The 16036-nt window shown below is 38.3% G+C and overlaps 1 protein-coding gene across 23 annotated transcripts in view; it reads right to left on the reverse strand.

Moving 5' to 3' along the window:
- The window catches only part of FABP6 (fatty acid binding protein 6), an 80912-nt gene that overhangs the window by 46642 nt on the left and 18234 nt on the right, over positions 1–16036 (reverse strand). For 11 of the 23 annotated variants that reach the window (XM_083798143.1, XM_083798140.1, XM_083798142.1 and 8 more), the window contains 3 exons: positions 14309–14396; positions 8522–8658; positions 820–979 (listed from right to left, as the gene is read on the reverse strand). The exons of 8 other annotated variants lie outside the window; for them this stretch is intronic. In XM_083798143.1, the coding sequence (XP_083654269.1) occupies positions 820–847 (28 nt within the window). In that variant the 5' untranslated portion in view covers positions 848–979; positions 8522–8658; positions 14309–14396. Of the gene's footprint in view, positions 1–470; positions 532–819; positions 980–1075; positions 1120–8521; positions 8659–14308; positions 14397–16036 lie in introns of all 23 variants that reach the window. 4 more of the 23 variants (XM_083798146.1, XM_083798154.1, XM_083798138.1 and 1 more) reach the window with 4 other exon arrangements.

Here is a 16036-nt window from a genome sequence, read left to right on the forward strand (position 1 = left end):
TTTTCTCTCATGCCCGTGTTTTAATAGTTGGTTTTTGTATCAGTTACAAATTCATAAGATTCAGGGAAGGAACAGAGAAACTTGCTTTGCAGTCAGTATTACCTTTGCACCTGATTTTAAAGTGTCTGTAAAACGATTCTGACCCTTCTGCCACCATATTTGACACTTTTGTTTTCCTTTTTTTCTTTTCTTTTGTTTTTTTTTTATTAGAACTGTTTCAGCTTAATCTGAAGCTTGTGCAGGAGCAGATAACTGAAAGGGAAACTTCCTTCATCAGCTAGACCCAGGTCCTTAGGCCTCGTCTCCATAAAATAAAACAGCATTAGCATGGAACCCAACGAAGTGGCTGCACATGCACAGAGACCTCTGTTCTTATTGCCAGGGCAAAGCTAAGTAGTTACCAGTTAAGCTACAACAGTGTAAAACTCTGTGCCATTACAGAGGCAAAAAACCCTCGTAATTTCACTCACATAAATTCGAAAATTCAATTTACAGGAAGGTATCTTCAACCCCCTTCCATACATGGGCAAGCTGAAAACAGAAAAAAAAGTGACCTATCAGTGCTTATAGTATAGTGAAAGAATGATGGAGTCAGTAAGAAATCCTAGGTCCATGCATAAATCCTGTGTCCAAGCATGGCACATTAATTTAAACATTCTTATAATAAACAAGCCCTTAGAAGCAAAGGGTGAGAGCTCTGAAGAGCCAATTACTTTCAGTCACCCAGGGAGTTCTGCAGTTGCTCCACTGATGGGCTGTGAGAATCTTTATTGCTGCTCAGCACAACTGGCTGTGCAAGTCTTTAGGTAAGAGACTTGCCTCCTTCATGTGGCTCTGTATGCTCCATGTACCGAAAGGTCCCGCCACTGCTGTACTTTTGGGGAGTGGGTGACCAGTGCGACCATCCTCAGGTTAGCTCAGTATCGAAGGCCTCTGTCTTGCACCAGGCTCTCAACGTTTCAGAGAGACGTGTATAACCCTGTGAAGAAGGTAAATGAACTCAAGCCATAAACTCGTCTGTTTACACAGAACTTATTAGGGGACAATGCCATTGGCACAATAACACCACACGGACCTTGGAAGATAGATCAAACTGGATAAAGAAAACGGCACAACTCTCTGAAACAGGAAAAAGATAATCAGATTATATGAACAGTACTTGGGCTTTTATGTTCCCTTTCTTTATAAAGATCAAATTATATTGATAATTATCTTGTGATGTGATATAAAAATGCTGACATATACACAGCTATACAACACTTAGAGCTTGTCTGCAGTGGGAATGTGGTGGGCACAGCGCCGGCATGTCGTACAGTAAATTACAGGTGAATAGTTACTTGGCTGGGTTGGTCATTCTTGCTACACTAAGGAGGAGTTTATTCACCTCCAAGGAGTTGTAATGCTACGCTGTATGTGAGAGTTGCAGAATGTATTAAAAACATCCATATAAAAAATAAAGGTAAGACTGCACAGTGTCAATAACCATGCTTACTCTGCCTGGCTGCTTGGGACCCGAACCAGTTTAGAACAAGTTGTGAGCAAACATACCGTCTGTACCCATCTGTGCAGAGGAATTTCTAATGTGCATTTTGTATTTGCATCCATTTTCTGCTCACTCATTCTGGAATAAATCTCTGCTTTAGTTCCTGCCTTTTTGTTATAAAATGTAATGAAATTCAAGAGTGCACTGGAGAATGAAGAATTTCATTAAATAGTCTTTCAAATATTGAGTCAGGACAATATTTATTCCAAGAATAAAGGGATGGAGACCCTCTGACTTTACTGAGGTGATGATTACTTGCACAATTGTTAAGGTTAGTCATCCAAGTTCCTCTCAGTTTCAGCTAAAAACTGCATTCTCATTTAATGACCTTACACTTTGTATTTACAATACTCATGATTTTCCTGCCTCTTCAGAGCTGTAAGCCTGTGATGTTGCTTTTGCATACCTCTACAGCAGTGCTTCAACCTCGGTGGGCTGGGCACTTAGCTAAATGGTGCAGAATTACTCAGTTAAAAAACAAACAAAAAAAACCCAAAAAACCACAATAAATTAAACCAAAATTATCCACATTTTTTTTCAAAATACACTTATACATCATTACATATATAATCCATTCCATCTACAGCAATGTGGGTAGCTGCACACTGCTGCAAACATCCTTGTTTATGTCATGTTTCTGCTTAACACAACTGAGTTGAAATCCAACTGAATTAACAGCTATAACTGAGACCAGTGGAAAAATGAGAGGCAGTTCCCTTTACACATACAAGGGTGTAAAAAGAAGGCATGAGGCAAGAGCTGTAATAGAGAAAGACAAAAGAATAAAAAACTCCAGGTGTAAAAGTTAAAAACTGCTTTCAGAAAGGTTATTAACTTCAGGGTACCTGGCACTATCAATCATTTTCAGGAGGAAGATGCAGCTGCCCTTTACGTAGGTCAAAGAAAGTTACATTATTCTATAGGGGACTGTGCCATCTGGTGGCCAAATATCTGGTGGCCAAGGCCTGTACGCCAATCAGCATGTCCTACAGCAAGTCCCTACCTCCCCCATAAAACCCCCTGGCTTCAGTTAAAGCGTGCCAGGGTTTGTATCTAGCGCAATGCCACAGCTGAAGCTCCAAGACCAGTCTCCAATCTCCTTGTTCTATGACTGTGTGAAACGAAAAATCTCCCGCCTGAGCCAGACAATCAGCTCAGTAAGAGTCATGTTAAGTGTATCAGTATTTATACAAGCAATTATCTTCATGTTTCATTTTGGGACATATTTCTAAATGATAATGATTTCCTAAACATTGGATTATGGCAACACTGAAATACCATATATTATTAGTCTTTGCTTAAGTACATTTTATTGCTATCTGGGCAATCAATAATACACAGGGTTGCTTCATATAGATTTAATTAAACATTACAGAACATAGGCCAAATGCTTGCTTCCCTGAATTCAGTCTGAATTCTTCAGCTTCACCTACAGCGAAGCTACAGCTTCAACACAAACAACTTAATGAATCTAACTTTATATGCAAATGTTATTTGTGGCAGACTAGCATTTACAAACCCCACTGAGTGGATTCAGCACAGAGAAACACAAGGGTTTGTGTGCTGATATGGAGCCCCACTGTCAGCAGACAGACTGCAAGGAAGTGGTATAACCTTGCTCTGTGAGACTTAAGGCACACAGGCTTTTTATACTGAGTTTGTCTCATGGAATTAAAAAAAAAAAAGGCACAACAAAACACTCGCAGTAAAGCTTATCTAACTGATGGCTTTCTAAGGCACCTCTCTAACATCAGCACACAGCAAGCCTCCTATACTATGGGAAGGACTCAAGCCACTAGTTACAATGAGAAGTTATTCAGAAAGGCTCAACAGTGCATTTAAATTTATTAGGATCATGTGAGTTGAAATTGTGTGGCTGTTGCAGACACTTAGCACGAGTAAGTTTTCAGAGAAGTAAAACCCTCATTGAAGCTTATACCCAAAGGAAAAATTCATCTAAAGGGAGTAGTTAATTCCCGCTGCCCCCCAAGTCAGCTACTTCTGATATGCAGAACAGCTGAGTCTTCAAAAGCTGGTAGGAACAGAAGGAACTTTCAGGAACCAAATCAAAGGCCGAGGATACCTCTACTTTCAGAATTTACTTGCCACAGTCATAAATATAACGCCTTTGCATTCTTTTTGTCATGTCGGAGTCACCCTGCCCTTGAATGTCTCCCAACATGCTTTAAAGTTTATTAACCTTTCAGACGTGTAGTATAAAGCCAACTGAGATACTTTAAAGACAAAGTGGAGATAAGGAAAGTAATTCCATTAGTGAATGAACAAGGTTGAGTGACTGTCTTTGAAGTGCTTTTAAAACTGGAATGCAGTTGAACAAGGAATACCGATTCAGAATAAAAGTAGGAGCTCTCCCCTGAAAAGAAAGTTACCCTTAACGATCCTTTCAGAATGAATGCTGATCAGGAAAGCTTGTAAATTCTTAACACAGCTGTATCTGGTGATTATTCAACAACTCTCCACAGAAATGGCTAATGATTATTAATTCCTTTGGTATTCAGAGTAATCATTCATAATGAATTCAGAATGAACTCATTTGGTATTAATGTAATGTGTAATTCCATGGGAGTTGTATTGTAATTTTGCCTTATTAAGTATCCATTTAGCATAGTACTAGGTGCTATTATTCTAAACTCACAAGCAGTAGAAAAGTAATTACCAACAAGATGTGGCTGAATTATTGAAAAGCTAATGCTTGTACAGACTCCAAACATTTAACAGAAATGCTCTGGCCAGCTGTACAACACCTCTACAGGTGACTCAGTACAGATGCTGCTCTTGCCCCACATGTGACATTCTGAAGGGTTGAATCTGCCTAACAAAAAAAAAAAAACACAGAAAGAAAGGATCCTACCAGAAGCTGAGAGATGGGAACATTTGCAGGGGAGGAAGGCTCAAATCCTTCAGAAAACTAGTATTTTGGGGACTCCCATAAAGGAAACTTGCGTTATTTCCTGCCAAAGCACTGTTATCAGGAAAACCTTTAGTCTGTTGAGTCTTTAGACCTCCAGTGAGCAAGATAATTAACTGGTTCAAGCTGGCATAGCTTCTGTAAGAAGTGGTTGGTTCTGCTGCCCCTGGCAGGTGCTCCTGATCTCTGAATGTCATCTCAACAGGACTGCTGAGGTCTGGTTTGGACAACTAAAAAGATAGAAAACTAAACTCCCCCCCCCCCCCCCAAAAAAAAAGTAAGAAAAAATGAACTGATTAGTTTTCAGGTGGTTTCACCATTTTTCAGCTGATTTTGTTCCCTGAACTGTCTCAGTAGGTGGTCATAGCCTGCCAGTAGAGCAGGAGGTATGAGAGGAGGGGAAGACCAATGGCACCAGCACAATCAACAACATTTAGCCCTTTCATTGGCCTAGAGGTTTCTGCAAACTATGCAGTGACTGAGAGCAGCCTGAGGATATGAAGGCACTGTTTAAATTGTTCAAGAGTCACCTCTTGCTTTGTGGTGGCACAAGTGTTTATGCAGTAACACAGCAACCAGAGCAAGGGCCTGATCTGAATTAAAAATACCCCAAAATATAAAGCTATTTTTCAGCTGGATCAGTGCTGTGATCCAGTTACTCAGATGATCACACCAATACCTGTGATGGCACAGTGGAAGTATTGGCATGGAGAAGGAAACAAGCTGCTGGGGGAGTATCCACACAATGTGGATATAGCCACCGAAAAATGTTCATTGCAATTGTGATCTGAGTTACACTTCGTTATGCCTATTAGGAGAAAAATGAAGGCCATGCTAACTGAGCTAGTGGTACGTGTCTGGTTTGGGTGAACTGAACATTTTTTCTGCAAGCTTAAGGCTCTGTATAAATATATTATAAATTATAAAATTATATATATATAATATTATATATATATATAATATATATATTATATAAATTATAAATTCTCTGTACTTTGTATTACACATTGGCTTTTCAGAATCCAACACCTAAGCAAATTAAATCTGCACTCCTAAACTCAAAAGCACCCAAACAAAGAACTGGGAGGGATATCTCTGTTACCATTTCAGATTTTTAGAACTGATAGCACTCTATGAAGTGCTTGTCTTTGTTATTTTGGCAGGCAGTTTACTCCCTGGTATGTAAAAATTTTCTTTTAATTTATAGTTTAAATTAATGAATTGTTGTTCTAAATCTGTTTGTACTTGCGCCAGAACTGCCCTTTCTTTCTCTGAGTTTATCCCAAATTTCTTTAGAGGGCACCATTTTTTGTTGTTTTTGTTAGACTAAAGCAATCAGGCTAAGCCACGCCAAACTCTGTTAAGACAATTCTGAAGTGACAGACTTATTCTTATCATCCTAGTACTCCGCTTACCCCAGTTTTACTAGGATCTCAAATGTTTTCCAGCTCAACAAGTTTCGTTAGTACACTACTCACCTTTTAATAAAAGGCCATTAATGGATATACTAACATAACTTACATAACGTACAGTAAGACTGATACTAGCGACTTCTTTTGAATCTAATTGTTCTTTTCTTTCTTCAGGATTCTTTCCTTTAATTAGTTATCTTACATTTATTTAATCAATTGTATCCAAAACAATGGTAATGGGGACTGACAGCAGAAACAGGAAGGTATCTTTTTTTTTTTTTAAAGTTTTAGTAAAGACTTCAACAGAAGACTTGAAGATTTTTGTTATGCCACTTTTGACATATAAAATTTGGAAGTGCACAGTAGAAAAATGACTGGCTCCCATCAAGTTGGGTCACACAAACCTGTTAAGCTTTCTTTGAAATATCACCTTTGGACTAAAAGCCACTATGGAACATTTTGTACCTCAACAGTTTTGGTCTAATACAGAGAAGTTTTTAAAAATTGCTAAAACAAGATTATAATTCAGCCTTATCTGCAGTCTTCTGATAAAAGCAAACTGAGCTAAAAGATACTACCTCCATATATTTGTTTGACATACTTATATTGAAAGTCCCTAACAGACTGCAAGCATTGTTCTAATAAATTAGTATCTGACATCCCTAAAGACAGGAATCATTGTAACTACCCCTTCTGACTTTTCTGACCAAAAAATAATAGTCATATCCCCTTTATCTACATAGTTCATATGATGCGTTGTAAAGATTTTATTACTTGATAGTATCTATATGATAATACTTGCTGACATATCAGAACAACGTAACTTCAAATTGGAACTTATCTTCAAGGTAATCTAGTCTAATTTGGAGACTTGTCACATGGCTGTGGTCTTCTAAGCAATCCTCAGTCAGCATCAAAAAGGGGAAAAAACGGCTGTATCCCCCTGTAAAACGAAGGCGCGCTGTACCTGCAGTTAACGTTAGCAGGAACTGCTGGCAGGAGGGTATCTGGATGCAGGTTTCTGAAATAGGCTGTCACCACCATACAACACCACCCAAAATAACTTCTTCCTTAGTCACAACGTGTTTCAAAGGCATCAGTAATGCCCTGGAATCCCTCTCTGGACTTACAGTTACCTAATGAACTTCTAATGTGATTGTACAAGTTTTGTCAAATGAGGCTTAGGAGGCAGTGGGATAAATGTGGGATGAAACCACGACCCGGATGTTTCACAAATTTACCCTGCTTCTAGAGTATACACTGGAGTTCTGCCTGGACTCTGTTGGCAGCGGGTTTCTCATGATAGCTGGACAACTTTCTGAAATCAGTCCTAGAACTTCTTCATTTTCAAGGGCACTGCACCGATTTGCTTATTTTACTGTCATTCCTTCTCTCACATCCCTTCTGCAGCTCCCTACAGTAGGAAGCATGCTCCACCTAAGAAACCAAGCAACTGATGATTTAGTCTATATGACGTTGGTTTAGGTTTTCTTGAAGGCAAGCTCTGTGCAGCATTTCTCAAGTTTACTGAAATCAATAAAAAACACTATGTAACAGCATGTTTTAATTTCTTCTTTCCACAGGAAATCTGCTAAGAGCTTCTCTGGTTCTTCACAGACATCATAAAACAATGAATCAGTTTTTAAATGCTAGCTGCTGTATAGAGGACTGATTTTCAAAATCTAAAAATATAATATATGAACACTAAGAACTGAAAATTCTTAAAAAATGAAAATTATGATGATTTGGCCTTTCTCAATTGTACTCACATTATTGGCTTATTAGCCATAGGCTACTAGCATGCAGCTATGGCTAATAAGGAAGTAAATGATGGACTTTTAACAACAAACGTTATGTAATTAATGTAAGGACACTACTAGTTGGCCTTGCAAGACAAGGTATTTCCTTGTGTGAATTGAGAATCTGACAAGAACTGGAGATGCTCAGGATTTTGCAGAACCTTGTCTCTATTAGCTTCACTTCATGTCATATTTACTTAATACAAAATGTTTATTTGCATTGGTAAGGAGATGTTTTAAAAAAGACCGTATTTTGAAGCACAAGTACATTTGATTTTTCCATTTGTATCTGTTTTGACTTTATACCATTTATAGAAACACTCATTAATTTTAAGTAGTGTTTCAAGGAAGAACAAAGACACTAAGAGCTTCTGTCTTTTCCTTGTCTTTCCCCTATTTTAAAGGATCAATGTGTTGAGAGAGAGTGACAGCAATCCGGAGAGACATGAAAGGGTCTCAAATAACACCAGCGCTGTCTAGTGTAAATTGCTGCCATATCCCTGGCCATCCTAGTTTTACACCACACAGCTAAAGCTGCTGCCTTAGAAAATACCTGTAACAAAGCGTAGATGCTCAACCGCATTATTTCACGCACACTTCTACAAATCACGTATGTAAAAGCTTATATAAAGCTGGAAGGTTTTTTGTTGGAATTATTTTTTACAAGCAAAGCAATTTCTGAAAAATATTTATATGTATATAATATCACAGTTAATATTGGGAAAAAAAACATTTATTTTGTCTTTGCTTTAAAACAAATCCATTTTGAAAAGGTGTGAAATGTCTGATTTCAAATCCATTAGTGATTTATATACAAGTGCCATTTTAATAATTGTACCTTGATAATAGTCCCACTCCCTTCATCTTCTTCCTCTAGCTTGGGACATCCAGAGCATTTTCTTTCATACATAGCAGAGTTTGTTTCATGATATGCATGGTGAAAAATGCAGGCTATCAATGAGTCCTGAGCAAGTCCTGAGGAAATAAATGAAAAGAAAAATCTTTTGACTTTGAAACACGGTGTTTCTTTGGAAAATACCAACATGTTTTCATATTTCTGACATGGAAAAGATTATTTTTTTCTTCCTTATGATTTTGCAGTTTCACAGCTTCCTTATTTTTGTGCATCTCTACTTCAGTAACTTTAGCATTTCTGTATCTGGATCACTAATGGTTACTGAAGCAAATACACAAAGCAGCTGAACTAAAGAAAGGCCAAATTCCCCACTTGGCCTGCCAGAGGAACTTCCATACTGTAAGGGTTACTCAGAGTTCAGTATGCATGGAATAAACACAGCATACTTTATTAAGCATCCTGCTTTCCAGACTGCTGTTCCTCAGCCCTTCATTATTAAAGCAATAGTACTATATTTTAAATACAGATTATGTAGTTTGCCCCAGGTCATATGAGATGGGATTAATAGCCAGAAATCCTGATTCTCTGCTGTCTGTTAAAACACTAGGCATCCCTCCATCTTTTAGGTATAATGGGTTCTCCAGCACATTGCCCTGTATCTCCACTGATTTTCCTGAAATGTATTAACCTCCACATATTGCACTTATCTGCTTTGCAGTTCATGTTCCTTATATTTTAAAACCATGTTTACTTGTCCCCTCCCATCTCCTTCACTCTCTCAAGCTTTTCCTCTATTCCGAATTCCTGTGGCTCATCTGAAGAGATGAGTTAGATGGCACAGACAGCTATCTGGTGATAAGTTACTTCCCTATAAACCAGGCAAAAAAGGATTTTGTTTTAAAATAAAGAATCTCAAAGCCAGACAAGGGAAACCAATATTTGATATATTTTTCTTGTGCTAGCATAGTGCTTAGGGTGTGCCACAATGAAAAAACTGATGCAAGTTAACTGTGCAAGAACAGAACATTTTGAAAAAGTGATGCAGAGAAGGATACATCTCTCTTCTAGAAATACAAAAACAAACAAACAAACAAAAAAACTATTTTTCTTTGCCTGTAAGTACTTTTTTGGGCTTCAGTTTTGCTTTGATGTGTCTGATACACCATAATATGGCACTGAATATTTTACAAAAAGTTAAAACTGTTTATATTTGTTTAGATACGTTTAACAGAAGAAATAAATATGCTTTTGTATCAGAGAACATATCTCATGCTACTTCTTCACCATCTCCAAAGAAGGCAGTTCTTTACATCTGCTTTTTCTGTTAGATGCTTATATTACATCTAGCCTGTGGTGTGCCTCTTCCAATGGTTTTATCCTGGTTTTATTTATTCTTGGTCAGCAGGAAGTATGCTGGTATTACTCAAACAATGCTGATGTAATACTGAGAAAATGAGACCATGTTGTTAACAACTGTGATTTTATATTAAATCCTGGAATAAGAGATATTTCTCTTAAAGTTTCCTTCTGGAATCAAGAGAAAAATCTGGACAAGAATTGAAAATCTGAACTTCATCTCATAATACCATACAACAGCTTATAAACAAAACCCATTTTCCTCCTAAATGACGAGAAAACATCAGGGAACATAGAAAGACAACTGTTTATTTTTTAAAACCTCATTTTCAACCTAAATATGCATTTTTGAACGGCTCAGTTTGGTAACACATACAGATCAGCTACTATTCTCAGGATGCTTAAAAATCTGGACACTTAGTTCAGTGACTGGAGAAGGTGTCAGCTTGCCAATATTCTGCTTCCTCAGACAGAAACTGACAAAATTTGGGTGAAGTTTACAAACCACTTGCATGTACCAATAAGGCAGGATTCTACCACCCAAGATTATCCTGATGACTCCCTTGGTGAGCATGACGAAGTGGTTCTAAATCCACCACCTCTGAATTTCTGTGATTTTTTTCCCCAGAGAAGGAAGGCATGGCCTTTCAGAGCAGCCTCTGACAATCAGGTAGAGAAGTCTGAGTCATAAACCATGCTGCCATCTAGTGATAATGCCTTCATTCTGCTCCTCAGCTGAATCAACTATGCTACAGATGGATTTCTGTACAAAAACCTCTGGCTTACAAGGTTAGATGCAGCTTGTGTCCTGAGAGACAGGAGACAAAGAACTACAAGATTTAAACCCTTCTTGCACAATATTGGGATTTTTACACTACTTACAAAACCAAGATTCAGACAAATTATTAAATATATAGATTGAAGATGCTGCACTACCCATGTTAAATCGCAAGTCTTCTGCACACATAGCTCTTTTTTCTTTTTCTGGAAGCACCTGATGAGATTCTGTAATCAAGTCACTATATCTTTGCTCTCGTTTACTCACTGAACACATAAGGGCTTCTGCCAAAGGTCTGCCTTGCAATACAATATTTATCAAAACTCTTGGTTTACCAGAAAATATAGCAATTACATAATGGCTTTATAACAGTGATTTGGTATGGCAAAATCAACACAAACTTTCACTGAAAAAATAATAATATATATATTATTATATATATTACATATATATATATTTATGACTTCATATATATATATGATATATATATTATATATATATGATATATATTATATATATATATGAAGTCATAAATATATATATAGAGTCATATATATAGTCATATATATATATAATATATATATATTTATGACTTCATATATATATATGAAGTCATAAAAAAAATACCAAAAAGACCTTTCCCATTTAAAATAAGTTTTTCTGAGAAGGAACATCATCCTCTGAGACAGTATTTGTCTCAAAAGTCCTAATTTTTTTTGAAAAGATGATTCACTATAAAGATATACCTCCACTGCTGAACACCGGCTTAAAGTTATTGCTATCTCCAGATACTGTCTTAGAAAAAAAAATAAATTTTGCTAATCAAACATGCATGGACTGTGATACAGAATCTGGGAACCTAAGTGGATTTTAAAGCCAAGGAAAAATTATTTTCCTTGCTGATTTCAAAAACAAAAACCTGCACTTCTAACGCAGCTTTTCTACAAGCAATTTGTACTTTTAGGCCCAGCTTATCCCTTTATTTTTTCCCACACTGCATTACCATTTATAACCCACGTGTCACTAAGAGCTCTGCAGCCGGAGGCATTTAGACCTTCTGTGCCCTGATTCTTAACAGCTGCATCGCCGCTTCCAGCTTCCTCTCCTAAAAGAAATGCTTATTAGATTACTGGTCCATGTCGGTATTCTGGCACTTGCACAAAGGCTGACCACAGGGCTGGGCAGAAGATCTGCTTTCCTTCCCTCTTCAGGCTACTCAAAGCTCAGAAGTAGTTTGCTCAGAAAAGATGTATGGACTGTGTAGATCCCTGCAGAAAGAAGTCATTCTCGCAGAGCAGCACAGAATCACTACAGCGGCTATTGACCCTGAGTGATGCTCACAAGCATGGGAGCAGCAGGAGAGGTTTTTGTCCAGATCCTGTAATTAGGGACTGAGGGAAACCAGAAACACAGACTGGTATGGGGAGCTGCAGTCAGAGGTAGGTGAAGCTGACTCACATCCCTTTATTCCTCAGGAAGGATGATCAAGCTAGATTTGATTTATGTGGGGTCATCACAGCACAGAAAGTCAGGAAGAAAAATGGCTTGAATCAGCTTCCTAGCGTCTCGCTGCTGTGTACTGGGTAAGCTTGCAAGCAGGAGCCAGGCAGGCTGAGGACACAAACAGTGCAGGTCCTCCTCTGCTCAGCCTCTGGGAACTGGAAACCCAACTAACTGATAGCATCGAACACTGAAATTCTTTCAGTACTGATTTTCAGTTGTCTGATTGAGAAAGAATCCTTCTCCTACAATAATGGTATTTTTTTTTGGAAGGTTTTTGTCTGGTTGGTGCCTTCTCTTAAGTCCTTGTGACCTACATACAGACACGATACAAATAAAGCCCTCTTTCTCTTTAATTTTTTATGTGACATCACTTGGCTGAGCCAGCCCTGGAGTTGCTGAGGCCTCTGTTCTGTTTTCTCACACAAGGTCAGATATGATTTTTTATAATATTCTGTTTTCTTCACAGTGAAAATGAACATTCAAATCTCTCTCAAAGAAATACAGGGTTTAGACACTAGCTAGCGGTGTCATTGATGGACACACCCTTGCTGCTGTTGCTATCCTGAAGTATTAAAAGAAAAAGCCCAGAGTTAGGCATCCCTCTGCAAAAAAACAGGACTGAGGCAGACAAGAAGTTACTGTGAGCTCCCACGTTGCCACTGAGCACCAGTAACTGATAGGCACCTTCCCTGAGCTGCTGGCCAACATGCAGTACAACCTGCTAACCTAAATCATTTTCACCGAGACACTTTGATGAGGTTTGAATGGCACAAAAAATTACTCTAGGGATACGGAATCCAACCCCCGCTATTTAAATCAAGATTGGTAGGATCATTACTACCTGATGACTGTTCATTAAGCCTGGGTGAGATAAATTTGGTAGTCAGTTGAACTCCCAGTGGCAGGAAACTTGCTGCAAACTGATTTCATAGCGCAAAGGTCTATTCCATTTGGAATAACTCAGGCTTTGAACTGATCTCTGTCTGGATTGCTGGCTGGAAACAGAGAGCCATCCTGCTTTTCCAGAACGTGCAATTCACTCCCACAGCTGGCATCATTTTGACAAACAAAAATAACCAAGAACTGAGCTGCCCTGCAGGAGCCTCTGCCTTGCGACTTGTCCCTGCAGGTCAGGGTTGAACCTCAGTCCTGCAGCGAGGGGCACTGTCAGGGCTTGAGCTTTACCTGCTGGCTGGATCTAAACAAAGCAGTGCAGAGCCCACTGCTGTCAGTCTGGCACCTTTCACCAGCCCTACGTTACTCAGCAGTTAGAGAAACAACAGGCATTTCAGCATAGTAGGGGAGAAGCAGCTGGCTAGAGGATGAAGGAATAGAAAGAAGCAATTATACTATTACGAGTATCAAACAAGCCCACATCACTCTTACTTGTGCTTGGGGGTGCAAGGCCAGCTCATAACCACCTCTGCTGCTGATTGTTTTTTTGACAGAAATTGCTCCCTAAACAGTCATGTTCAGTGATTATTTGTCTCCTTCCTTCTTCCTCTGATTACAGCCAGACTGGGATATCCCTGATCCGCATAGAAATGAATATTTTAAAAGTCAGTGCTGTCCTCAAAGGGGCTTGTGCACCATTAGGTCTCCAGATTTACTGCACTAGCAAAGAACGCTGCAGCAATGAAGCAGCAGCAATAGGCTATAACGAGGAGAAAAGATCTAAAAGAAAAGGATTTTGTCTTCACATGTTCATAACTAAAAATTAAAATGATCATTGAGGTCCTATTTTTAATAAGAAATTTTCACCAAATTTTGTAACCGCACTGACAGAGCCAGCTCTATATTATATAGTAACGCTTCTTGACTCAGCACCTGCGCTGTATTTTGCCTGTGATCATGAACAGTGAACCACTACCATCAAAAAACAAAGTATATTGAAACATGATGTTTGGTGGGTTACTTTCTTATATTAAGGCCTCATGTTTTCTAAGTCTGCATGGGAAATTTTCCCACAGCCAACAGCAGCTTGTGCAAAATAGTAACCGCGCTGTGATGTATGACAGTAGCACAGATTTTCCCAGAACCACTGAGAAAGCAGAGTTATTAATTGCAATATGTGTACCCAGGCTGATACAATTGGCAACAATGGTAATGAGCGTACCAAATTGTGTTCTTACCGTGTAAGATATGTCAGGGTCTCATCACCTGCTTTCAGAGTTTTGAAGTCCCCTGCCTATTTCCATATTGTTAATTATCTCAGTCTTCCTGCAAAAGAAAGTCCAAGTCACAGATCAAATCTATTCCCTTCTGGGTGTTTCACTTTACATTAATCCAAAAGCAATCACACAACATAAACATCTGTCCATTTCTCCTCCCTGTTCATGGCTCTCATACCTCTCTTTTAGCTATCCACCAGCTCTGCTAAAAGACAAGCCCTGAAATCCAGTTACATTCAACTTTGACTCATTGGGTGGACCTTCTCTCCCACTGCACCGTCTGCAGCTTTGTGGTTGTTTTATGCCTATGACTGCTTCTACGTGCTTAACAACTCTCTGAATTGACTCATATTTTCCATCATTTTAGGAACAATTCAAGAGCTTATTTTGGCTTGACCAGATCTGACTCACCCTGGGTGACCTCAGAAATGAGAATCAAATTCAGATTAGTGTAGAAAAACTAAAACTATAGTCAAATTGCAACTACAGTAAAGATGTAATTTCATCTTTACTAATGTGACAAAGAATTCCTGGCCTCCAGTCTGAACATATAACCAGTGTTTACCTGGTCTACCACTGGTCCAAGCCTGCATCAATTAGCCACTTTGGTTTTATTCCAAGGGAAAAACATAACGAGTATCATAAAGCTCTTTTATACTCAATTATGCCATGGAGAAAGAAAAAACTTACAATTGCATAAACATCACTATACCACAGAGATATGAAATTTAAGAAATTCATTCATGCATACGTACTTTGGAGTTTGAATCCACGATGAAAACACAGAGAAATAGCATCAAATTTCCCCAATTACAAGGTATTAAAATAGCCATCAGCATTTTGAACTATAAAATACTACTTTTTACTGTGTACTTGTTCAGTTATTTGTCTGTCAAGCTCCAGTCAAAATCTATGGGAGTTTTGCCTGGCCAGAGACCTCAAGGAACTTAATACTCAAAAACAAGTAAACAAACAAATGCTTGTTATAAAACGGTTAATTAAAAGTACAAAAATGCTACAATATTAAAATCTAACATCCTTATGATTATGCATTTAGTGAGACTTGCACAATCTCTAGGCTTAAATAGGAAAAATAAGTCTTTTTTTCTCCCTGACTAGTTCCATTCCATCCGACATTTTGTTAATTGTTTTGGGACACAGACATATGCTTACACTGTGTTTATGATTCACTATACCCTTTTTGCTGCAGAAATGTATCACTTGACAGGACTCATCATGAAAGCGAAGCTGCATTTCAGAACATTTTTGTCATTCCAATGGATGCCAAAGCAGAACAAACAGATCACCCAGACGTACACCAGACTGAAGAACAAGGGGGACTGGTGACAGAACATTCAGTAAACATAACATTGAACCGACACAGTATTCAGTGACAGGGGGGTGGTGAAAGTAATACCAAAATTGCAGTAGTGCTCCAAACATTAATTATCTAGACTGCAGATCTAAAAAGCACAAAGAATGAACCTCGTATGCAATGCAGATTGCTTGGAAGCAGAGTTACAGTTTTAAATTGTTCTCAATCTTTTCCCCATAATAAATAGAATGACATGGTACATTTTATTTTTTTATATTTATTAACAGTTTCCCTCTCTTTTTGTTTAGGTTGAACATAAATAAAGGAACCCTATAATCTTGCAAAAAAGCAGGCACATGCCCTTCCTTTTCAGA

This window comes from Anser anser (genome assembly GCF_964211835.1).
Source record: "Anser anser genome assembly, chromosome: 14".
Lineage (NCBI taxonomy): Eukaryota > Metazoa > Chordata > Aves > Anseriformes > Anatidae > Anser > Anser anser.